This window comes from Diadema antillarum, unplaced genomic scaffold (assembly GCF_040938485.1).
Source record: "Diadema antillarum isolate AM-2024a unplaced genomic scaffold, OU_Dant_1.0 seq00000854_RagTag, whole genome shotgun sequence".
Taxonomy (NCBI): domain Eukaryota; kingdom Metazoa; phylum Echinodermata; class Echinoidea; order Diadematoida; family Diadematidae; genus Diadema; species Diadema antillarum.
The window spans coordinates 560,887-586,979 of NW_027271725.1; the positions used below are offsets into that span (position 1 = coordinate 560,887).

Genomic DNA, 26,093 nt, shown 5'->3' on the forward strand with positions numbered 1-26,093 from the left:
TTTATACATCTTTTAGAAGAAGCTAACTGTATCACAAATGTTAGCGATAAAGCGATGAAACTAGTAACGAGTACACTGCACCAAAACATTTGCCAGTCAGTCATCCACACGCAGGGCTGCCAGTAATCAGAGAGATTATACAGAACAATCTGGAAGATATTAGTCTATTGCATGCATTGCAATAGGTCAAAATGATATGTGAATGACAGCGGCTTTTGCGTTCTATTGTGAGAATGTGAAATTAAATATTTCACTTTTCAGGAAGATTTGGTATTAGCTCTGCACATACATATATGTGACCGTGCACCTCAAAACGAACATAAAGTCGCACACACTGATTTTGCGTGAGGACTGAAAATAAGTGAAATGGGTCAACCTAGCCGAACTTGACTTTTTCATATTTTCTGAAAGAGCGGGTCTTCTTTTACATTATGCTAAAATTTGGTATCATAAAACGGGCTGGAAAGTGTGTTTTTTTTTTAGCAGTTTATCTCGAACATTTTTGGTAGAATAGTGTGATTAGGTGTGTCTTTAGAATCCCTTTTTCATTTCTGAAAAACCTTGTCCACACTCTTCACTTTCAACTCTAATAACTTTTGAAAAGATAGTGCTACTGCTTTGAAAGTAGGCATTAATCATTGACTGAATATGTTAATGAGGCATGCTTAATTTCAGTTTATTCTGATAATCCCTTCATTGTTGTTACTCTGGTGGTTTACTTCCTGTTTTTTTGTCCCATTCATCGCACAGCCAGCACGGTTTGGTAAAGATTAAGCGCTTGAATGGACACTGTACTTCAGAGCCTCTTTTCTCAGTTCACAATTTTCCGGAGTTTGTGCTTTCTTTCCAATATTTAGATAGGTTAGGAGAGTCCATTTGATTTGAGTTATACATCATTTTAAAGCTTAAAGTCTGCTCTTTCAGAATGTGGTCTTAACTTAAAATTCATGTCTGGCGACTTTTTGTTTGTTTTGAGGTGCAGAGTCACATATACACAGAGGAGTCCAGCCTCTATGCAATATTTTACGTTCTTCTGAGTAATCATGAAACCGCATTGAAATTTGAAATTAAGATGGTGACAAGGACCCCAGTCCATGGTTGGCCAAGGGTCAACATGTGACCATGAATTCTTTCAGCGCAATGTCTAGACATTAGTGCCTAGACATTAGTGCCTGGGAGACATACTGTAGTTATGGGTAAACTCGGCCTAGCGGGTAAACTCGGCCACTTGTAATGCGCACGCTGGGGGCCCGAGTTTACCCGCTAGGCCGAGTTTACCCATAACTATGGTAAGTGATTAATATTCTAATTCTGTTGAGGTAGAATATCTGTCATCCAATATAATCTCAAACATGAATACATAAGTGTCAAAATACCACAAATCCTCGAAAAACAAAGAAACCCATATGAAGAGGAAAACAAAGTGAATTTATAGTAATGGGGACAATAGTCTTACAAAGACGCCCAACAAAAATATACAGCATATATGAAAATGGTGTTGAAATATACACAAGAATACATACCTCCACTTTACAACATTAATAGTTTTGAAAACATTACTGATTATGATGCTCTTTAACCCAGACTTACTTTGCCTGAAGTGCTAGAGCACACATTCCAGCAGCGATGGGCGCTGAGGCGGAAGTTCCAGTGAAACTATTGATGCAGCCATTGTTTAGGTCAGTAGTAGACTATAACAGAGAACAGACACAAGGAAAGCAAAAATCCATAAGTATGAACAGATAGAACAGTAATCCTACAGACTTATATTTCACAGTTCAGCCAACAGGCTTGTTGATCACAGATAGTGCGGATGTTCCATTTCAAAGGGTTGCATGCTGTTGCTACAAGACAGCTTTCATCATTACTACACGGTACATTATTTTATGTTTGAATAGCCTGAGAATTGAAAAAAAAAGCCCAACCGCACAAAGGAAATAAATTACTAAACTAGCAGTAGAACACATAATCTAAAACCCAATTACATGTCCTGCATTGGCAGGAGAAAGTATGTAATACTCAAGGAACTCAAGTTTGGGAAGGTTGATACTACTGCAATTTATGATTGATCATCTTGTCATCAACACAGAAATCATTGAAGAATTACATATTTGCATCCTCCTTGCCATGCTGTCTGTATACCTTCTCACAAAAAATGACTGTGAATTCAAAGCTGATGTTGGCATTTCATCATTTCTTTTACTGGTGATACCCAACACTCAACACAGGTTTAAGAGATATTTCTGTGCCTGCCAGCCCCTTAACATCACCACCCCCACTCACCACTTTCTTCTGCTCCCTGTTGCCACTACTGAAGGTGGACGCCAGTGTGGCTGAGCAGTGCTCTGAGTAGAAGGGCTTGTTCTGGTGCTCCGTGGTGCTGCTCACCACCAGGGTGCGGATGTCGGCTGCGTAGCCGTCTGCGTTGCAGTCGTCGTCATCCAGGCCACCATTACCTGACGCCCAAACAAAGATGGAGCCCTTCCCACCACGCCCCTGATGAGAAAGAGCGAATGAAATCAGTCCATGCCTCTCTAAAACTAATACAAATCTTTGTGACTGCTCATTGAGGGATAGGCTACAAATATTGATCATTAACTCTTCATGTGCCACGCTTGCAAGCCCGACCCAGTTGACAACTTGCCAACTTTGCATACATTTAGCTAAAATGCACAACCATGCACATACCCATTGACGAATCACAGCATGCCAAAGTACATTTAAAGTGTCACAACCATAGCTTTGTCATAAAAATTTACATCACAGTATAGCTTGTAGTTTTCACATGACTTCGCCGTTCTACACTTTTGGTGTAGACACTTCTGTAAAAAGTTAAAAGGCTTTAAAAAACAGAATTTTTCCAAATGCGCTCACGCCTTGTAGCCTCAGAATAATGCGGTTCATAGGGGGTTCACATCATGGCACACGATGAGTTGTATGATGCCACTACTCGAATAAATAGTTTCCACTTAGACACCACACAAACCGTCAATAAATATCAATAAAATAAGATCTTCATTATGGAAGAATAATAGAAAACAGCAGCAGCTCTTTGCACACACACGATCTTCACACTGAGAGCTACAGTGAGACATGTCACCAATCAAGTCTCCAAATTTGGACAGCAAAACATGAATCCCCATGTTACATATAAATGAGATAACCTGCAAGATATCATGTACCTCTTTTAAGGGGAAAATAATGCAAAAGATTCCTACAAGAGCTAACAGTGCACCAGCCCTACGACTGAGGCTGCTGGAGTCACAGAAACAATCCTTTATATTTCATGTTAGTACCCATTATGGGAAGGAGAGAACAACAATGCTCCCTGCCTTAACACAGGTCTATCAGTGTTAACAAACTACTAGTGTTAACAAACAGAGAAAACAGTGGTATCTAAGACTCTGTAGAAAGATTATCAGAGCTCACAGCTCAAATAAGCAGTATATCTGCTACATGTCTTGAAATAGTGAACAGTAATGCTCACAGCTTTAAAAGGACAATTCTAGTACTTTGGCTTCGAAAGAGACAATATTAGCATATATGGTTCCAAAGAGAGAATAGTGGCTGGAGATTCCCACCTTGGTCACCCCCTTCTCCAGGGCACTCTTGGCCAGTGTGCCGGGACCCTCCACGGTGGCACCCCCATCATCAGGCCCCCAGGAGACACTGTAGATGTCAATGTGTTGAGGATTGTAGCTGAGTGATGAAGCCTCCATCACATCAGTCACACCTCTCCAGTCCAGCATTCGGATCCCTACGGAGGTCAGACGTACGACAACAAATGAAAGCTTAATTTCCTTCCGTACAGAAGTTGTAACGGATAACATGAAATGCTGATTTCACAGAAAACATGAAGCGACACTTCTAGATTCTAAAATTTGATGTAGCCATATTTAAGGCACTGTATTATCATGTACCTTTGCATGTGAAACACAATATCACAACTCGAGCACAGGTCTTTCATTAACCTATTTGTATGTCACACTGAAGCATACAATGGTAGCCTCAAACATCTCTTGATATCTAAGTTGGCTGCAGCTAGCATATTACTATCAAATTAGATGGGTAAGAATCATCTCTTCCATATATATAAGTTAAAAAATGATCTGCCTTGTATATAACTCAATAAAATGTTTTCCATTTCTTAAAGTCTAGTTCAATGGCAGAAAACACTTCTTTTGCATACTAACCTCCTAGGCTTGCATTGAAGGCCACTCCAACTCCACATTTGCCATTGTTTGGCTGCATAACAATCTCTCCTGCACACCTTGTACCATGGCTGCATCATAAAAAGCAACAACAAAGAAAAACAAATATATACAATCAAGAGCCAATACAGATAACATAACACATGACAGTGTACATGTTCACCAATGAATTGGCTGCATCACAAAAAAACAACAAAGAACAAACAATATACAATCAAGAGCCAACACACATAACAAAACACATACACGTTCACCAATGGATTTTCTTATTACCTATAGCTACAATGAGCACAATGCATTCACTATCATTCACTTGCAAAAAAAAAAAGGAGATATATGAGAAACTTTATATTGCTGTTTAGTTTGAAGGGTCAACATTAACGAGCACAACAAACACAGCATTGCTTTTGCATGCCATTCCCCTGCTGTTCAGTTCAGTGACCTGTTTCCATTAATCAACTCATAAAGATTTGTTCATGAGGAGTCAAAATTGATAGGAGTAGAAATAAAATACATAAGCGATGTCAGCCTGAAAATGAGGTATTGGTATAATTGAAATGTCTGTACTCTGTGACTTAGAATATTCTCCTTGAATGAAACGTAAGCTTTTGAAAGTGCTTTCAGAACACAGCACTGGGAATGTTGTCATATTGCCCAGGGGAGAGGAGATGGTGCCCATATACCAGTATGTAGCACATTATGAAGATATGGAAGTCATATGAGTATAAACAATCGGGAAAGGTAAAGGAAGCCTGGGTTGTACATTGCATGGATCTCTGTCATTAGGAAGTAATTGCTATGGACCATCATCATTTTTGCTACACCTTCATCATCAAGTCATCATCATTACAATGTATTATGTGACTGTGCATCAGAAAACCAACAAAAAGTCACACCCCTTGATTTTACATGAGGACTCAAAAAAGGTGAAATGGGTCAACCAGCTCAATCTTGAGATTTTCATATTTTTTCTGAAAGAGCTATTCTTCTTCTACTACATTACTCCAAACTGTGGGATCATAATATGAATGGGAAAGTGGATTTTCAGCAGTTTTTCTAAAACCCCTATTTTTTTATTTATATATATTTTTTTTTTTGTATAGAAGTGAGATCAGGTATGTCTTAGAGGCCCATTTTCATTTCTTGACAATCATTTGCACACTCTTCACTTTCAACTCCAATAACTTTTGAAAAGATAATGCTACTGCTTTGAAAGCTGGCATTAATCATGGACAGAATGTGTTAATAGAGCATGCTAAATTTCAGCTTAATCTGATAATCCCTTCATTGTTGTTGCTCCAGTGGTTTACATCCTGTTTTTTAGTCCGATTCATTGCGCAGGTGGCATAGTTTGGTGCAGCGCTTGTACAGACCCTGTACTTCAGAGCCTCTTTTCTCAGTTCACACTTTTCCAGAGTGTGTACTTTCTTTCCAATATTTAGATAAGCTAGGAGAGTCCATTTGAATTGAGTGGCTCTTTCAGAATCTACCCATAACTAAAATCTATGTCTGGCAACTTTTTGTTGGTTTTGTGATGTAGGGTCACATATCATACTGCAGGATATCTCATAACAGGATAGTTTGAGATTATGACAATCCTCTGTTATATCAATGAGACTACGATGTGAACTTTTGATATGTTGCACTAATCTATATCATGTATATTTTAAGCCTGTATTTGTTGCATCATGTATATACGGGAACTCACGTGTCTTCAGAGTGGGGACTGGTGTCTGGCATCGGGTCTCGCTTTCGGGCGACGTAATCGTAGCTGGCAGCTGGATCCTGTGAAGGTATCAGTGATAGATTGCAAGAGATGTTTAAGCCATATTGCCAGGTATCAACAAGTTGGTGATCAACATTGGACAGGACCATGGCAAAGTAGAGTGAATATTGAAATGTTGGAGGAACTACAGTTGTACTGTAGACATGTGGTGGGCTTCAAAACAGAATTCATTTGTTCATGTACTTTGAACCGCATGTCATGCTCACCAAGTTATTATGATTGAAATGTAAAAATCCATTTCATATATATAGTACATACAGAAACAAATTCATCACCATATGATCTACACTGTACACCTGTAATGCAGCTTCTTCACAACAAATGATTGTCCTTCAAGTCTTTAAAAATATCTAAATGCATGTTCTTGAAAGACATATTGATATATTTTACTTGCCTGATGTAATACTTTGATCTTCCTTATCAAGCAAGCGATTGTTACAATTTATTACTTTATGTGCTTTAGCCCTGTACCTTGATCTCCAGATAGTATGGAACACGTGGAACGCACACAATACGTATGTCATACCATTGTACGTCACATGGGGATCCACAAGAAAGACAACTACTGGTGCCTATGCGTGTCCCATTCCTCCATAGGAATTTTGGTATAATATCCACAGAAATACACAGTATCAAAGGTTACTACAAATAATAGAATTACACATCAGAGAGAATCTGCAGATTTTAAAAAAAAAAATTGCTTACAATGCTTGGCAACAAAAACAAATTCATCTTCAGGCATACAAAAATCTGATCGAAGGCAGAAATCTGTCGCTTCTTTAATAAACTCATTTATAGTGGATAATATAAGCCCTATTTGGTTGTAAAATTAAAGCTGCAATTATTAGCAATAAAGCAGCATTGGGACAGACTTTGAGTTTGTGAATGCAATTCTAAAATTATGTAAACAATTTCCAAGCTGTGGTCCAAAGATGACTCCCACCCCCATTATTGGAGGGTCGTGTGCAGTAGCCATGACTGTCCATGTCTTGTCCATGTCCCTTTTGTTTTTTAATGGGCGCTTGAAAACAAAGTGCAGATATTTCATTTCTTTTTCTATTGCACATACTTTATGATTAATTTTTGAAACACGTGTATTGGTTATTACGTATGTTGGTTGATGTTAAATGTTATGCATCCCTCTGCACCTCAGAATAGTGGTGCTAAAGTAATGGCACATACCATGGTACTACGTATTTTATTATAATTTTCAGAGTTTGTGTTTACTGAATTGTCCACTCAATCCTTATGCAGATAATTGGGGGATGCAGATGTGAAAAGGGTATACATATGTACACAATTCCTGTAAACCATGACAAGAATAGTGACACAGGAATAATGGCACATAGTCAGTACTTTGTATTGCTATCATTATAATTTTCAGAGTTTGTGAATCAATTTTTTTGAATCATCCACTTTATCTTTACGCAGATAATTGGGGGATGCAATTGTGAAAGGGGTACATACCATATATATGCAATTCCAGTAATCCATCATGGATCATTGCCATAAGGTACAGTAATACCATTTTTTCTTGACTGTCTACAGGGGTAAACTCTCTGGACAGTGGAAGAGTTTGTAGAACACCACGTCTACTCACAGACGTGTCCTGCCATTATCACGCACCATGGTAGGCACAGGTCCCGCCACACACTGAATATGGTAAGTCATTCATGTGTAACGAAACTAAAGTGAGACCATTTACGGCTCAAAATGCAAAATGATTGTGTTCCAATCGCGCATGATATTGACTCAGCTGCAGCAGTGTATGAAGTCTATACAAAGACTTCAGAGTCAATCAAATGTCATACCTGTATCTGTACTAAATTGTCTATTGGTACTTTGTTGTTGTGATTGAGCTAAAAATGGAAACTTTCCATTGTCCAAGCAAATGTTGATGGGATTCACACATATGAAAAGAACTCATTTGTAATCTCATTGCTGAAATGCCATTCTAAATGTACTGTACCGGTATGTGACTGTACTGGTTGAGATTTTAAGACTGAGCTTTTAACTTTTTGTGAGGTTCTAAGAAACCACTTAGGAAATGATACAGAGCATACAATTCTCAGAGGAATTCAAAACTTATTTTAGGAAAATAGGTTCTGAAATGGCAGAGATATAAAAAAAAAAAAGTAAAACAAGAGACCCGCGGGTCTAGCGCTCACCTGAGTATCGCAAGTTCACCTTTCACGCAGTCACAAATCTAAATTAAAATTTGACCAGGCATTCTCAAGTAGAAGATGAAAATGTACAATAAGGGCCCAATTTTTTTAAGATTCCTTAATTTGGGGGGATTGGGGCCCCCTGGGGCCCTCTGGGTGGGGCATGGTGCCCATTTTGATAAATTGAGATCCTGACCCCCTAGGGATGCTACCTGCCAAGTTTGACAAAAATCCATCATGAGGTTTTCAGGAAGAAGATGAAAATGTACAATTCAGGCCCCCATTTGGACCCTTCCAACCATCCCCCCCCCCCCCCTACCCAAGAGGGGCACCCCTGGATCTCCTATGAACAAACTTGAAACTACAGTCACTAATGTACTCACTCATAATATTATCTCAGCTCTATAACTTCTGATTCTAGAGAAGATTTATAAAGATTCCTTCATTTGGGGGGGGGGTTTGGGACCCCTGGGGGCCCCCTAGGTGGGGCATGGTGCCCATTTTAACAAATTGAGTTCCTAACCCCCTAGGGATGCTACCTGCCAAGTTTGGTGAAAATGGGTCATGGGGTTCTCAAGAAGAAGATGAAAATGTACAATTTAGGCCCCATTAGAACCCTTCCCCACCCCCCTCCCCTGGGTCCCAAGGGGGGCACCCCTGATTCTGCCATGAACAAACTTGAAACTACAGTCATCAATGTACTAACTCATAGTATTAACTTAGCTCTATCACTTCTGGTTCTAGAGAAGAAGATTTTTACAGATTCCTTAATTTTTGGGGGTTTGGGCCCCCCTGGGGGCCCCCTGGGTGGGGCATGGTGCCCATTTTAACAAATTGAGTTCCTAACCCCCTAGGGATGCTACCTGCCAAGTTTGAAAAAAATCGGTCTTGGGGTTTTCAAGAAGAAGATGAAAATGTAAAAAGTTTACGCACGACGCACGACGGACGACGGACGACGGACGACGGACGACGGACGACGCACGACGGACGCCGGACGAAGGGCGATCGCAATAGCTCACTTGAGCCTTTGGCTCAGGTGAGCTAAAAAAGTGATCCTAATAAAAGGTTGGTTCCACCTTTTATTATGATCCCTTTGTTTTGGATATATCTCAACCATTTGAAAACCAATTTTCACCAAATATACTTTGAATCACTCTTAGAATTACGTGCTCTTTGATATTTCATCATCTGGTTTCTCGTTATCTTTCAAAAAAGTTGAAAAACTGAAGCCCAATCACAATCAAAACTTTATCATCCCTTTTAAGAGTTGCTATTAAAGTGTAAACACATAGAAATGAGGCTCACTGCTGACTGCTATCCAAACTGGAAATGACATTCCATACAGCTGTGTCACACCCTGGTGTCACAAAACTCCTGTTGCCTTTAAGCGCTTGGTGCACATACTGATGGTCTATTAAGTGCACAGTTTCTATTCATGGATTACTGTCCACATACACTGTAGGACGTACGTATTCTTTCATAATTAATGTGTTTCTAGCTATTGTACAACGGCCCTCAAAAGGTAAACATACACACAGTCAGTCAGAGACACAAAAATATGAAGCCAAGACCGATTCTTCTCTCTATTCCATCCATGACTTCACAAAGGTAAATAAGGGACCGAGCGGATGTCTGATGAAAACTTTGAGAGTAATCAAGCTGAAATCCTGGTTTTGCATTAGTTTCGATGAAATGCAAACAAAACTTGGCATCAGTGTAGTCCCTTATTGCAGATATCCGTTAAGTTGTTAATTCCACAGAATTTTACAGAATGTGTCATGATGTACATATACCTCATACATGTACCAGCCAGTATCAGTAATTAATGATGGAAGTTTCACGCTAATACTTTGCTGTGGTCTGTTCATACTGAACATTTAGAATTATAGGAATCAAAACATATGAAAGAAAGGGGAAAAAAGAGTGTATAAACTGCATATTAATGGACAACTGAGCAGAGTCAACACTTACACACGGTTCATTCAGAGCGAACACTACACAGTTTTATAAAGCCATTGTTTAATGTTTGTATAACTTACACTAAATTTAAAATGTAGATTTGTTCTTGCCCAAAGACTTTCTATTAGACTACAGTTCTGCTACAATACTGTGTATAAATACAGATCTACAGTGTATGCCAATGCTGAATCATGAAAATGCAGCTTCATTATCCATCTGAGACAAAACACCTAATTTGCCAAAATATTGTAACATGAAGTCACAAAACACAAGCTTTTGCATTATTGTCGGCATAGTATATCGGACAATACACTGTAGTGGCAAGTTGCCATAATTTTTCACCATCAATTTGACCTAATAAATTCCATGCAGATAGCCAGTCCATTTGGGGCATTAAAGGGACTGTACAGTACTGGTTGAGGTAGGGATTCATGTTTTGAACATTCCTATTAAAGTGAGATAATGAAAAGCCTCTTATAAAATATGAAAGAGCATGTAATTTTAAGAAGGATTCAACGTTTATTTTATGAAAATTGGTTTTCAAATGGCTGAGATATCCAAAAAAGTGCTAATAATAAAAGGCGACATGCCCCAACTTTATTAGTATCTCTTTGTTTCAACTTGTGTATGGATATCTCAGCCATTTCAAAACCGATTTTCATCAAATAAACTTTTGATACCCCTTAGAACTGCATGCTCTTTGACATCTCATAGAGTGGTTTCTGAATATCTCACAAAACGTTAAAAGCTAAATCTTCACCTCGACCAGAACTGTACACACCCTTTAATGTAGAGCAGTCAAACTCTGAGGAAGGCCATGATAACATGATTGGTATGTAAGGGGATAAATTGACAATTAGTTTACAAACGTCTGCGCTAAAGGGTGATGAAAGCACTCTACAGCATACGATACATGCTAATGCAAAACTACAATCAGCCTTTCTTACCGGAACACAAACATGGCATTAATTGTTGCTTTCTTTCTATTTTTTTTTTCTTTATTCATGGGCTATATACAGAGAGGTCAACATGGTAACATCATTTGTCAGTTTTTGTACAAACCCTAATTTCCAAGCATTTTTTTTCAAAAAGTAAATTGCCAACTGCTGGCTGCTTGATTCTAATGACTTCATACCACATGTCATGCATATTAGCCCATACAATGTACCATTAAGCTATAAATGCAGCAAGTTAATTTCTTTTACATGCATGTGCCGTCATATATTTAATCAAAACTTTGAAGCTCTGGAGAGTGATTGCATTTAAGTTCTGCACAACTTTAAACAACTTCTTTACAATGACCCAAAATGATCACATCCAGTAATTTGCATCAATCATGCTCAAATCCCTTCTTACCATTCAGCATACACATCCCTGACTACCGGTAAACCAATAGCAGTATTGAATTCTATTGTGTCTAGGTTGCTGGCTCACAGACAGACCAGATTATGACTGGACTGACCTGCCATAAACCTTCCCACATTCCTCCCATTGTCATGATGCAAATAAAGGCGACCGACCCTCTACCACCCGAGCTCAAGAGGATAAAGGCCCTCTTTCAGCCGAAGAATGAAGTTTTGATGATTCCAGAATCTTAAGCCTCACAGTGACTGTACAGTAAACTGTGAGGAAAAGGTTACATCAGATTGGGCCATTACAATTACACAAGTCAATGGTTGACCAGCATTGCATCACAATCAACAATTTTTTGTGTTGCTTTTCTCCTGCAAAACAAAGACATAATTCTGAAATTACATGTAGCTCAAACACTGGAAGATAGAGCAGAAGAGTATGGAATCTATGATGATGAGATACACAATTTCAATCTTTAATGACTTGATATAAGTTGACAAAATATCAATATTTTTTTATTTATTTTTTGTGTGCAGAAGTGCGTTTGTAATTTCACATTACATACAGTAGTCTACAGCATGTACTGTGAGTAGTGTACACATGTACAGTGTATGCTGTGGTAATACTTCCATTTAACATTTATACCTAACAAAAATCTGAAAATTTGCAGCTACAAAACTAGATGTGCAAGGTATAATATACAATGTATCACTGACCTACCAGTAGGCCCATGATTATACTCATGATCAAAGTACACTGTATGGCAGGCTTGCCAGTGAGGCTACACAGCTACAGTACAAAAAGAAGTGATGAATACATGAATAGATGCAGGAAAAATATCAATGTCTAAAATAGTGAGTTGATAGGTGGGTTGATCCATGTAGAATGCTCACAGCAATGCTACAAATGTAGCTACAGCATCTTTTGTACGAAACAATATTGCAAAATGTTGGATCAAAATTGAGAAGAATATCATCTACAGACTACAGCAAAAACTAATGATAAAAGAATACTGATTTATTGCATAAGTGAATATCATTAGTATCAATTATAATGCACATTGTACTTACAAGGCAATTGTACAGGTATGATATTTTGTTTTTCTGATTTGTACACTGTATGCCTCCCCTTAAGAGGAGCTGAAATATGATTCATCTCCACATGTGTGTATCTTTAACCTAATATGTCACATACAATGTATACAAGTGTATGAGCTTGGGGGAAATTAGGCTGATTGGACTGAAATGAAGTGTATAAAATACCACACTCAATAGCTACTTTGAAATTAGACACATGTCTCCAAAAATCCATAGATCTAGACCAACAATCTAGTCAACTACAGAGAGAGACAGATGAGTAGACAGACAGACAGACAGACAGACAGACAGACTGGGAGATAGGGAGGCTGATACACAATGAATAGAGCAGAGAGACAGACAGAAAGGGGAGAGAGAATAATTGTGTCATTCGCATTGTGATACATGCACATGGTCATAGTCAATAAGCTCAAATGAATTCTGGCCTGTGGGGAAGATCAATGGAATTGGATCAATAGCCCCAGGCCCATGGCATTCTACATGTAGCCACAATCTTATGGTTAAATAGCTACAGACCTATTGTTTTGATCTCTCTCTTTATCAAAAGGAAACCACCTGCTCATGCAAGCTGTCATGACTTCAGTCAAACATGAAACTTTTCAACATGTTAGATGTCGAACCAGCTCAATATTTTGGCAGCTTTAAATAAAAGTTAGTATCATATGATTTGTACCAGTACTTTAATTTTCTACATGATAAGCTTCATACATTGTACATGCACAGCTGTGCAACAATGGTATTGATTTTCAAAGAGAGCAAATAATTATTTCCAATATAAGTAGGAAACATCAAAGTTCTATTCAAAGACCAAACTGAATGCAATTATCTGTAGTGTACAAGGGCTGCGGAATATTTGTAGTGTGGGGATGTAAACCTTGCATCTTTTACAGGTATTGGGACAACGCTTGAACCCCCTCTCCCTACCCCTTTCACTGGACGGAATCTCTGGGTGGAACCTTTGCAAAATCATGGGGTTTCTATGGGGATTTTTATAATAAGTATCATGTACAAGCTATCATTTATATCGATGAGAAGAAAACAACAACAAACAAAACATTGAACTCCCCCACCCCTTTCCAATCTGCCCCAATCAATAAGCTCTTTGCTTAAGGCTTCAACACAACAATAACACTAGTACAATATCTTCATTTCTGAATACTGAATGACTTCATCATATCAGTTCCATAGATTCATTCTTTCAAGCGTATGGCACAATGCGCCTGGTTGTTACTGTTTGATGACTATTGCTAGTCACCTGGGGTGAACCAAGAGGGGTCAGCATCATTTGCCCGTTTTCTTGTGCGGGTGGGTAGGGGAACCACTGCACCAGGTTAGAATTCTGCTCTTTGCTATGAATGAATGAACTTGAAGTGGGATCTTTTATGTGCGTGACTAACTTGTGGTTAACTTCCACAAGGGATCTCGACTTAATGTCCTATCCCAGGGATAAAGTGTTTTGCCTCTTACGAGAGGCAAAACACAGAGGATACCTGGTATCAATCAATGCATTCCACACACACAAAAAAGACTGAACCACTTCCGAAAGATCAAATGTTATGAAAGATATTTTGAGCACAGTATAGAAATGGCAAATCACTGAAGACAAACATTACTGACATTGTGCCACGAGAGAAACATACATGTGTAAAATCGACTGTGGATTTATGTGGTCCCATTGTTCAACCAATACAAACATACAGCTGGGTTCCCCTCCAGCGCCAAGTCAACAATTCACTGTCTACAATAGCTCACTATGTGGTTGAGTGACAGGACAGTGTCAGCACACAGCCTATTCTCTGCCATCTCTGACTATGTCTTTGTTTATGATCAGGCTGCATCAATAGCATGCACATCTGTACAGGAACACACTTTACTTACACACAACAAAATCCAAATTGCCAGAATTGTAGAAAATACACAAATGCACACAAACACACATGCACATAAATCAGAGGCATGATGTGGGCAGTTACTAAAAGTAAAAGTAATTTTTCGCACTCCGCTGAGCGAAATGAATTTCCCATGTTTTAATTCCACAGAGTCAAGATATTTATTGTGGAACATACATGGCGTGTGTGCAAATATTTGTAGGTCTATATTTTTTCACTGGTTTTTCATTGTGCAAAATGTGCGAAAATTTCAACAATATGAAAATTTCAAATTTTACGGTGCTCTATAGTATACAGATTAGGAAACTGCTTTTTGTGGCACTCTTGTTACAATTGCCCCAAAGAATATCAATGCAATGACAAGAAGAGCATGTTGTGAGGGCCATAACACAGATTTGATAACCTGCTTTGGGGGCAATAACATCACCAATGCCCTGAATAAAAAAGTTCATATCTGTTTTACATACTGAATTAAATTAAACAAAATTTTACTCACTTGATCACAATCACACACTCTCATAATGTGAACAAATTGTCATCCTCATTTTCAGTCATTTGCAGTGAAATCACAGCGGACGAGGGTCACCCCTTGTGCTACGATGGAAGCCAAGCATATACAGTACATGTACCTTTATCGGGCAATGATATCAACAATGCCTCAAAAAGCAATACATGATGTATACTATCACTCATTTTTTGTTTATTCGCTATCTCACGTGTAAAGTGCTTTCTGTATCAGCTTCATGGACCTCTAAAGTAAATCATGTCCACTGCAGTATATTGATCATCTGTGCTGCAATCTATAGGCCAACAGTATGTACATGTAACATATTTAGATATTTACAATTTCATCCTTTCAAAAAGATTATTTCATCATTTTTTGAAGATTCTTTGAAAATATATAAAACAAACACATCATACTCTGTTTTGAGCCACTGGTGAGATAGGCCTATACAGCGTGTAGGATTCCTTGTGACAGAATTAAGCAGTGCTCACTAGTTACTACACGGCTGTGCACCTCAGAAAATACAGTCAAACTCGGATACCTCGAATTCGTCGGGACTGAAGAAAATGGTTCGACGTACGCGAATTTCGAGGTACGCGTACGTCGAATTTTCTTCGACTTATCCAATGTCTATCGATGTTCGACGTTTATCGATGTTCAACATGGTGTCTGTTATAGTGCCTATTGATTATTTGCATGCTTGTCAATTTGAATTGAATCAACTTTTATATGAATGAATTGAGTGAAAATCGGAAATGAAATCAAAATTTCAGAAATAAAGATTTTGGTGGCCCGATCGCGCCACCAAAAAAAGAAAAAAAAAGTCGGATGTTTGCCTTTACTTTTGAAAATGAACAGCGGTAACAATCGGCTACGTAAGATGCTAAAATAAAGGTCAGAGGTTTGCGTTTAATTGTGGAAATGAATGACGGTAATATTCGACTCGGTATGATACTAAAATAAATGTCGGATGTTTGCTCATACTTTTGGAAATGAATAACGATAAGACTCAGCTCCGTATGATGCTAAAACTAATGTTAGATATTTGGTTTTGCGTTCGGAAATGAATAAGGATAACATTCGGCTCCGGAAGACGCTGAAATCAATGTCGAATTTTTGCTATGACGTTCGGAAATGACCAACAATAACATTAAACTCCGTACGATGGTTAAGTAAATGTCGGATGTTTCTTCCTTTCGAAAGTAAATAGCAATAGCATTCGGCTCCGGAAGATGCTAAAATAGATGTCAGATGATCGTTGTTATGTTCGGAAGAAAATAGCAGTAATATTCTGCTCCATCATGTCCATATGATGCTAAAATAACTGTATGATGTTTGCTTTTAAATTCGAAATAAATAACAGTAACATTCAGCTGCGTTTAATGGTAAAATTAATGTTTGATGTTTGCTTTGACGTTCGGAAAAGAGTAACAATAATATTCAACTCCTGACAATTATGAAATAAATGCTGGATGTTTGCTTTTACGCTCGAAACTAAATTGCAATAACATTTAGCTCCGGATGATGCTAAAATAAATGTTGAATGTTTGCTTTGATGTTCTGAAGTGAATAACAATAATATTCAACTCCGTACGCTGATAAAATAAATGCCGGATGTGTGCTTTTACGTTCGAAAGTAAATGTCAATAGCATTCAGCTCCGGAAGATGCTAAAATACATGTCGAATGATTGCTTTTACGTTTGGCATATTTGGAAGTGAACTGCAGTAACATTCTGCCCCATATGATGATAAAAAAATATTGGATATTTGCTACGGTACATTTCGAAATAAATATCACTAACATTCAGCTATACGTTTCATGGTCCAAAATGTCTGATGTCTGCCTTGACGTTCAAAAATGAAAAACAGTAACATTCGGCTCCGTGCGATGATAAAATAATTGTCAGATGATTCATTTCACTTTCGGAAGTGGACAGCAGTAACATTCGGCTCCGTTCGATAATGAAATAAATGTCGGATGTTTGAAATGAATAACGGTAATATTCTGCTCCGTACGATGCAAAAATAAATAACAGATTGTTGCTTTATCATTTGGAAATGATTAATGGTATTAATCCGCTCAGTTAGATGCTAAAACAAATAGCGGATGTTTGCTTTCACGTTTGGAAATGGATTAGAATAGTATTCAGCTCCGTAAGATTCTAAAATGAATGTCGGTAGTTTGCTTTTACATTTAAAAATGAATAACGGTAACTTTCGGCTTTTTACAATGCTAAAACAAATGTCGGATGCTAACAAATGTCAGCAAATCCTCCCATTTTCTCATTTCAAACGTAAGTTTTGACCTCCTCAATATAATGGGCATCAACTTTTATAATAATCTCTACACCTATTTGTCAAATCTTTAAACACAGAGTAAGATGATTGAATTTTCTATTCATTTGTTTTAGACATGGGCATCTGTATCACTTCAATAATGCTTAATATTAATTTGTCTATATTTAGTAGGACCGATTTAGTTTTTCTAATGTTTTTCCTGATTTTTTTTGTCACCAGATTTTACTTTCGACCACCAGAAAATAAAAATCAATGATATTGGTGGCCCGATAAAACTTAGTGCGGAGCCCTGTGTATTCTATTCTTCATTGTCATCGGCCTATACTTCCAGATTTTCATAATCGCATTGCTAAAAAAAAAAAGTTTCAGTGCTTGCGTTCTCGGGGAAGTAAACTTCGTGAAAGGCAAAAAAAAAAAAATAGTTTAAGAAAAGGCACTACGAGGGAGATTGATGTTTTGACAGTGGAGCGTGATTAATGGCAAAGATATAACTGTCAACGTAAGCAGGTGCGCCCCGACGGTTGGGAAATCTACGCGCACGGTATGACTGTCTCGATCAAAAATCAAAACACAGTGGTTAAAGAAAAGCAAATGATGAGGCAGCGCGTATAAGTGCTATCGTAAAGCACTCCATTGGCACGGGTGCTATGTGCATACCATGTACGTGTGTTGGTAGGTGTTGGGGATTTTCCTTGTCAGCTGTGTATCGGGTATTTCTTCTTGGGCGCGTGATTGTTCTGGTCTCAGAATATTTACAATCGAGTGTGAAAACATTTGGACATGTCTTCGCTGTCCACGCGCGCTTAATCGGAGATGCTGAGTGATGTTTGCAATTTCGATTCGAGCAACATGCTGGGAAAAACAATAAGTTAATTAAGATCGGGACATTAGATTTCCCTTCGAGGTAACCGAACTTCGAGTTATCTTTTTCGAGCTACGCGAATTTTAATACACGGAAACTCCATAGGAACAATCGGGACTTTCATTTTGCCCCCGAGGTAAGTGATATTCGGCTTATCCGACGTCGAGGTATCCGAGTTTGACTGTAGTTTTATTCGGACTGACATCTCAGAACCCATAAATTCAACCAGAGCCTCTCAGTGAGCGACTGTGCTATTTGTTTACTTGATATACCAGTAGACCAAGCAAACTGTGACTTTATGGCAGATATAAATCAATACCATGTACTGCAAAAACATTCCTGTTTCACCTCCCTCCCCAATCTCACCATACACATCATACATGCAATACACACACACTCACACACACACACACATACACATGTACAATGTATGCACACACATATACCACATCTAGCAAATTCACATATATGCACACACACAAACACACATGACAAGACAATTTAGAAAGAAACATACTACAGAAATATAAAACACACTTCAAACAAACAGAAAACCCTCACCTTGGCTGTGACACTGAAAAGTTCAAAGTGATCTCAATGGAGGGCCTAATCAAGTTTCCAAGAGAGGTCATGCGCCAAATGGCTGATAGCCAAATACAGTATCTTTGGTCTTTCCCAATGGACTCGGGATGAATGGTAAGTGATCATCCATTATGTCCATTGATGACTTGTACAGTGTGTGGATTGTACCAGGGCAATTACCCCCCCCCCCCCCCCACTAGTTTTAGTGATAAGGTTAGAGTAAAGATTACGGTTAAGGTTAGGTTTAGGATTAGGGATAGGGGAAGGGGAAGGGTCTGGGGTAATTACCCAGGGGTTGATTGCCCTAGACCCAGTGTGGATACTTACATAGTTCGGCTGGATGTCCGTATGGTTGTACTCCAAACCATCGTCCAAAATGGTCAAAACTACACCTAGGCCAGTGTATCCCATCTGCCATGCCTTCTGGATATTCATACTGGCCACTGGAGTGGAGTTCATTGTGGCATTGCCATCCTGCACAAAAAGATTTTTAAATAGATAAATTAACTGTGTACGGTCAAACCTGTATATAGCGGGCACCCAAGGGCACCAAAAAAAAAAAAAAAAAAAAAAAAAAATGGTCGTTATAGACAGATGACCGATACACACAGGTTCTTTAATATGCTTTTTCTCTAACAGGGAATTGTTTTTGTGGTCGTACATAGCAGTTAGTCACTATAGACAGGTGATCGCTAAGACACGTTTGACTGTATGTACAATATTTTATATTACCGACACAAAAATACATACATGTACTTGATGAAACCAAACTTGCATCAACAATCTAAGCTACAAATGCATGCAATACCACAAAGATATATCACAAGAAATATGACTGCAACCCAGGCAGTACGTTCACCCATTGAGGACAGGCTGATTTTGCTATAAAACATATTTAATTTTCAAGTAAACACCTGCTCGAGTATACTAGCCTCTATATAATGAAGAATTTATCAGTAATAATCAGGAGTTCATAAATAGTTGGTTTTTGGTGATTCAAGCAAGTTTAACAAAGAACTTTAGTATACTGGAATTGATGACAATAACTTAACTCAATTCTTCACTTGATGCATTCTACAATTCCAGACAGTAAATTCATTTTCCCTGTATGTTACACAGCATTTCAAATCATTTCATTGAATTGCAGAAATAATAAAATCTTGTGCCTTGCAGCAGTATGCTATTTTTCAACTGCAGAGACACATCGCTGCATACCAGTTGAGTTTATAAGGTTTCAGTTTTCCCTTCACCACCATCAAGAGTGCTTGTCTGATAACCTGCCAAAGGTGAGGTGATTACTCCTGACCTCAAACTTCATAAAAATGTGGAGTTTATCAGTAGAGAACAGTCATTCTGCGCTCTCTTTTTTTTTTTTTTTTTTTTTGGGGGGGGGGGGGGGGGGGGGGAGGGGCTCATCCAAGTCCCACATTCCCTGTTAACACCAAATTTATTTGCAACAAATGGAGAATTCAGTTATTGGCAGAGGAAGATCATTTTCTCCATCCTGATTGCAAACATACTAAAAATTTTCTACTACACATCTCATTTGTACCCCATGCATCTGTCTGTTTATCTATCTAGCTAGCTACATGTAGCTAAATACCTACCAATCTATCCAGTTTATATCCAGCTACCTATCCAATATATATCCAGTATACTCTAGTATCTCTAGCATCTTTTTGAGAGTAAAACTGGTGAACTGAAATCATGATGCCTTGTGCATCAGGTAATGTGCAAAAATACACCCTGATATGTACAATAAATCACATCCACTAAAAAACTTTGTATAGAATGTTTTGTGTCCATGGAAGAAGGGGAGGGGCGGAGTTCACCATACAATTTGATGATTAGGTGGGTGTGGATAGGACAATAGAATTAGGTCAGACAATATTAGGATCTAATAAAAACAGTAATGTTGTTACCCATTACATGTCCAATTGTATTTAATTCTCACGACATTTCAAAATTGGTTTGTTGGCAAACTTCTTTGCAACTTTACTCCTTTCTTCTTTTTTTTTCAAATGACCAGTAAAGACTGGAATTTCCATTATCACACATGGTTATATTACCATGACCCACAGTACACATTAAACCAGCAATTCACATCTGCTAAACAAATTCCACCATATTGCAGAACTAAACCGAAAATGCAGTCAAAACCTTGGATATTGCCATTTGCTAACAAATTGAGTTGTCATTTTCAGTTATCAATATGGACTTCTTTTCAAGATTCCAACTAATTTTTGGGTGTCAGTGTGTTGTGGGAGTTTCATTTGCCACCCTACAAACAAGGAGTGTATGGATGGGAAAACAAAAGCAGGTAGAAGAGAATATTCAACAGAACACTTTTAAATAACAAGGTATATAATGTATTTTATGCTAATACAGTATATCATCAATGTTGTGAAACAGGAAGGCTGCTTTCTTCTTCCAGCTGTACATGGGTGGTCTCATGGTTTTGTTTATTGGCACAGTTTCTGATACATATTTGCACAAGGTGACCAGAATAATAAGCTTCCACATGTTTAGAAAACATGGGAAACTGCATGTTTAGAAATAATTTCATGTGCAAATATTTGTATTATGTGATGTCACATACAATGTAATTCATCAGAGGACTCTGATTTACATTTTACACTAAAGTTTTCTTTTTCAAATCTTTATTTACATATAGTTTCCAATACTTTTCTAAGTGTCATGTAAGATCAATTTGACATTGGAGAGAGCACAGCTGAGTGAACATTCATGAAATAGCCTCCATTCCAGCACAAAGAGCTTATGTTGTACAAACTGCTTTAAGTAACTGGTGGATATGGGTTTTAGAACTGAGTTGTGAATTGCAAGGTATTAAAGAAATATGCTAAAGTGAACCTAAAAATATGCTATATGTGAAGTAGACAGATTTTTACATGCAGCATCTGATCACATAACATGTGCACTGAAAGGACTTAGTTTACAAAGAAAAACAAATCCTGAAAGGATGGAGATCATTCAGATAATTAGATAAAATTATAAACATTCATACAAACAAATGGCCAACATTAAGAAGAATCAGTTAGATATATTAATGTATAGTCCATACTATTTGCAATTTAAGTTATGAAGGGCATTTCAACAAAATGTCACAAAAGCAGATGACAACATCCATTTTCTAATCCTCTTACAGTGCTTTCCAGTTCTGTTGCAAAATCCCTTGCCTTTACTGTACAGGTCTTGCTGTAACAGTTAAGTGAATGTACAGTGACATTGTTATTGTCCCATTCACATGAATGACTGGTTGCAGGAACCAACCAAGGATGGGGCGAATTTGAAGAAAGATGCCTTTGTTCATACATGAATAGAGGACTGTTTGGGCCTTTCCCTGCTAGACATAGGAAGGTCCCAATGTACAGGATATCATGTGTCAGCTTTGTTGTGTTCATCATCCCACAAGAAAAGCCTATATCAGTCACGTTTTTGTCTCAAATTTGCTCAAAAAGGAGCAAATGCGCAATTGTCATAAAACAACTTTAAACTGTTACGACCAAAATCACACTGAGAATGATCGCACAAAAGAAACAATCAACTAATGTTCAGGCGGTTTATTAACAGTAATATTGTGGGTACAGACGGGTAATCGGCATCATATCAGTACAACAATGATCAATAGAAACAATTACAAATCGGTAATGGGATCACTTACATGCGTCCAAATTATCACAAAGTCGCTACAGTTCCCTGATAGTGTCCAAATACGATGTTCGATGCACAGACGAATGCTCCTTGACGCACCGATGAATGATTCCTCCGACGTAACTCCAGAGGCGCAGGTTACGATAGTCCACGGTATAGATCCAGGGTAAAATCCACGATATACGTCCACGGCGAAACGTGCAGAGTCCAAACGTTATGACGACCACGTCCAGTTGATGCGTTGAATAATGATTCACTTTACATTGTCCAGCTAGGAATCCAGCCCGTCACAGCTTTGCCGTAGCAATGTCCGTTGACATTAAAATATGGAGTCCAATGAAGGCACATTAATTCTCTGCAGGCAAAATGTCTCCCAGGCCTTATCTCCACAAACATAACAGGTCAGCAGGTAACACAGGACTGACTATAACAAGTCGCTTCAGAGCCAGAAGTGACGTAACTCTCAGAGCAGAGGTGTTGGGTACTCTGCCTACTGCAGAATTTCTCTGGCTTATATACTATCCATTCACCCCCTTCTAGCACATTCTATAACTCTCTCCAACCTACTAGCCAGTCTAAGTTCCAGGAAACTTGGATGACTCACTGCCTAACTATGTACAAAACATCATTGCCAAGAATAACTACCAATCACATTGGGCTACAGGGACAGTGCCTCACTCAGCCAAATATGTTAGCACTTCCCAGAACTTTCTGGAATGGGTGAAATCATTCTAGATTGAGTGAGCTATAATGTATTTCCTGCTACATGCATGTACTGTATAGCTACATTGTATACCACCTAGAAAATTCTCCACTTATCTGGTCAGCCTGTATGTACTATATCTATACCACATAGAATGTTCTCCATTAATCTGGTCCACCTGTGTACATACACATTAAAACAACCATGCATACAGTACATCATACATGTACATAACTACTAGTGTGTACATTTGTGACACCATCCCCCATGGGAAAAAGAAAGCCTTGCCGTAGCAAGGATTTCTTTTACCTTCACAATTTCTCATTATTATTTACAATGAATGTGAGGTAAAATCCAAGTCAAGCAACAATAATCACATACTATCACATACCTTTTGGATAGCTGTATTAATTCCATGTTCTCTTTTCATGGATACCATTTACAATGATATTGCTTGGATTCTCAGAGCTTATACAATCATATCAAACTGTTTTGCACACATTAATGAATATGCTAAACACATACACTGGAAATGATATGCGGTGAAAACTTTTCACCTTTGATACTCTCTTCATGTTACACTCTTGACAGAGCGTCTGCAATTACATTGTTTTTGCCTGCCACATGTTTGATTTTGAGTGCATATGGCTGCGTCATCATGCTCCATCTGAACAACCTGTTGTTCTTCATTTTGAACCGGTCTAAAAAGACCAAGGGGTTGTGGTCAGTATAGACCGTGATCTCCCCTTTGCTATTTGTCAAGTACACTTCGTATTGCTGGAGGGCAAGGATGAGACTGAGAGCCTCCTTCTCAATTGTGGAGTACTTCTTCTGGTATGCGTTCAATTTTTTTGAAAAGTAGCTAACTGGTCGTTCAGTGCCTTCTTCATCTTCTTGGAGCAAAACCGCTCCCACTCCTACATCGCTAGCATCTATTGCCACCTTGAATGGCTTTGCGAAGTCAGGAGCTGCCAAAACAGGCTCATTAGCAAGGACTGCCTTTAGTTTCTCGAAGGCTCTTTGACACTCATCAGTCCAGGTGTACTTTGCCTTACCCTTCAGCAGGTTTGTTAGGGGGGTGACTACAGTGCTGAAATTCGGTACAAATTTCCTGTAGAAACCAGCCATGCCCAGAAATCTGAGCAACTCCTTCTTGGATTGGGGGATGGGAAAGCCTAGTATAGCCTCTACCTTGGCTTCTCTTGGCAATACTTGTCCCTGACCGACTACATGCCCGAGATACACCACTTTGGCCTTTGCAAATTCACTCTTTGCCAGATTAATCACCAATCTGGCCTCCTTGAGTCGATCAAAAAGTTGCCGCAAGTGTGTAATGTGCTCCTCCCACGTGTCACTGTACACTAGGATGTCATCAATGTATACTACACAGTTGTCAAGTCCGGCAATGATTTGGTTTGTCAGCCGTTGGAAGGTGGCTGGAGCATTTTTCATGCCGAATGGCATTACTTTGCATTGGAACAAGCCATCTGGTGTAGCAAAGGCAGAAATCTCTCTGGCTTTGTCGGTCAAGGGCACTTGCCAGTATCCCTTTAGAAGGTCTATTTTACTGACATATGCAGAATTTCCGACCCTGTCAATGCAGTCTTCTAGTCTGGGAATGGGGAAAGAGTCTGTTTTCGTCACGGCATTCACCTTTCTGTAATCTATACAGAATCTTTGAGACCCATCCGGTTTGGGCACCATGACGATTGGGGAGCTCCAACTGCTTTTACTCGGTTCTATTATGTCATTTTCTAGCATGTATTGAACCTCTTCCCTTACTTTTTGCAGTTTCCTCGGGTTTAACCTGTAAGGGTTTTGCTTGATAGGGTCAGCATCTCCTACATCAACATCATGTACAGCCAGAGGGGTGCAACCTGGTTTGTCTTTACACAGTTCTTCGTACTCATGTAACAGACTAGTCACATCTTTCCTCTGATTATCAGGTAGGTAGTTCAGTGCCTCATCTACTTTCCCTAACATCTCTGAGTTAGACAACCTGGCACTAGAGGGCTCACTTCCATTCTCATCTTGAGCTTCTCCCTCTTCATCTACTTCTTCTTCTACCACCTGAGCTACGCCTACCGGCTGACTAGCCTTTCTCTCATAGTACTCTTTCAGCATGTTTACATGACACACCCTCTGATCTTTGCGTCTGTCTGGCGTACTGATCACATAGTTCACATCAGTGAGTTTCTTTTTGACATAGTACGGGCCACTGAACTTGGCTTTCAGTGGTTCACCTTGTATGGGCAGCAGTACAAGAACTTTGTCACCTGGGTTGAAAGTTCGGGCTTTGGCATTTTTGTCTGCCTTTCTCTTCATAGAGTCTTGCGACACTTTCAAGTGTTCCCTAGCTACCTCACAAGCCTTTGAAAGCCTTTCACGAAACTTTGACACGTAGTCAAGTAGGTGGACCTCATCATCCTCAGTCATGAATTTCTCTTTGATGAGCTTCAGTGGGCCCCTAACTTCATGACCGTACACCAACTCAAATGGGCTGAAACCCGTCGACTCGTTTGGGGAGTCCCTCGTTGCAAACAGTAGGAAAGGGATGCCCTTATCCCAATCCTCGGGATACTCCTCACAGAATGCCCTAATCATTGTCTTTAGGGTCTGGTGGTAGCGCTCCAACGCACCTTGGGATTGGGGATGATAAGCTGATGACTTCAGCTGCTTCACACCCAAACGATACATCACCTCTTGAAATATGCCTGACATGAAATTTGACCCTTGGTCAGACTGCACTTCCTTGGGCAACCCATACCTAGTGAAAAACTGCACTAGAGCATCTACCACAGTCTTAGCAGTGATATTTCTCAATGGGATAGCCTCTGGAAACCGTGTAGACATATCCATGATTGTCAAGAGGTACTTGTGACCTGACCTAGTCCTAGGCAAAGGTCCAACACAGTCAACTAGAACCCGACTGAATGGTTCTTCAAACGCAGGTATCGGAATCAATGGCGCCGGCTTCACTGAATGCTGTGGTTTACCAGCCACCTGACAT

The 26,093-nt window shown here is 39.0% G+C and overlaps 1 protein-coding gene across 1 annotated transcript in view; it reads right to left on the bottom strand.

Annotated features, from left to right (window-relative positions):
* Positions 1-26,093, bottom strand: part of LOC139740453 (proprotein convertase subtilisin/kexin type 5-like) — a 73,130-nt gene that overhangs the window by 37,846 nt on the left and 9,191 nt on the right. The window contains exons 4-9 of the mRNA XM_071651051.1: positions 19,036-19,182; positions 5,920-5,996; positions 4,194-4,282; positions 3,582-3,757; positions 2,284-2,496; positions 1,591-1,691 (exon numbers count right to left, since the gene is read on the bottom strand). Of these exons, the coding sequence (XP_071507152.1) occupies positions 1,591-1,691; positions 2,284-2,496; positions 3,582-3,757; positions 4,194-4,282; positions 5,920-5,996; positions 19,036-19,182 (803 nt within the window). The remainder of the gene's footprint in view (positions 1-1,590; positions 1,692-2,283; positions 2,497-3,581; positions 3,758-4,193; positions 4,283-5,919; positions 5,997-19,035; positions 19,183-26,093) is intronic.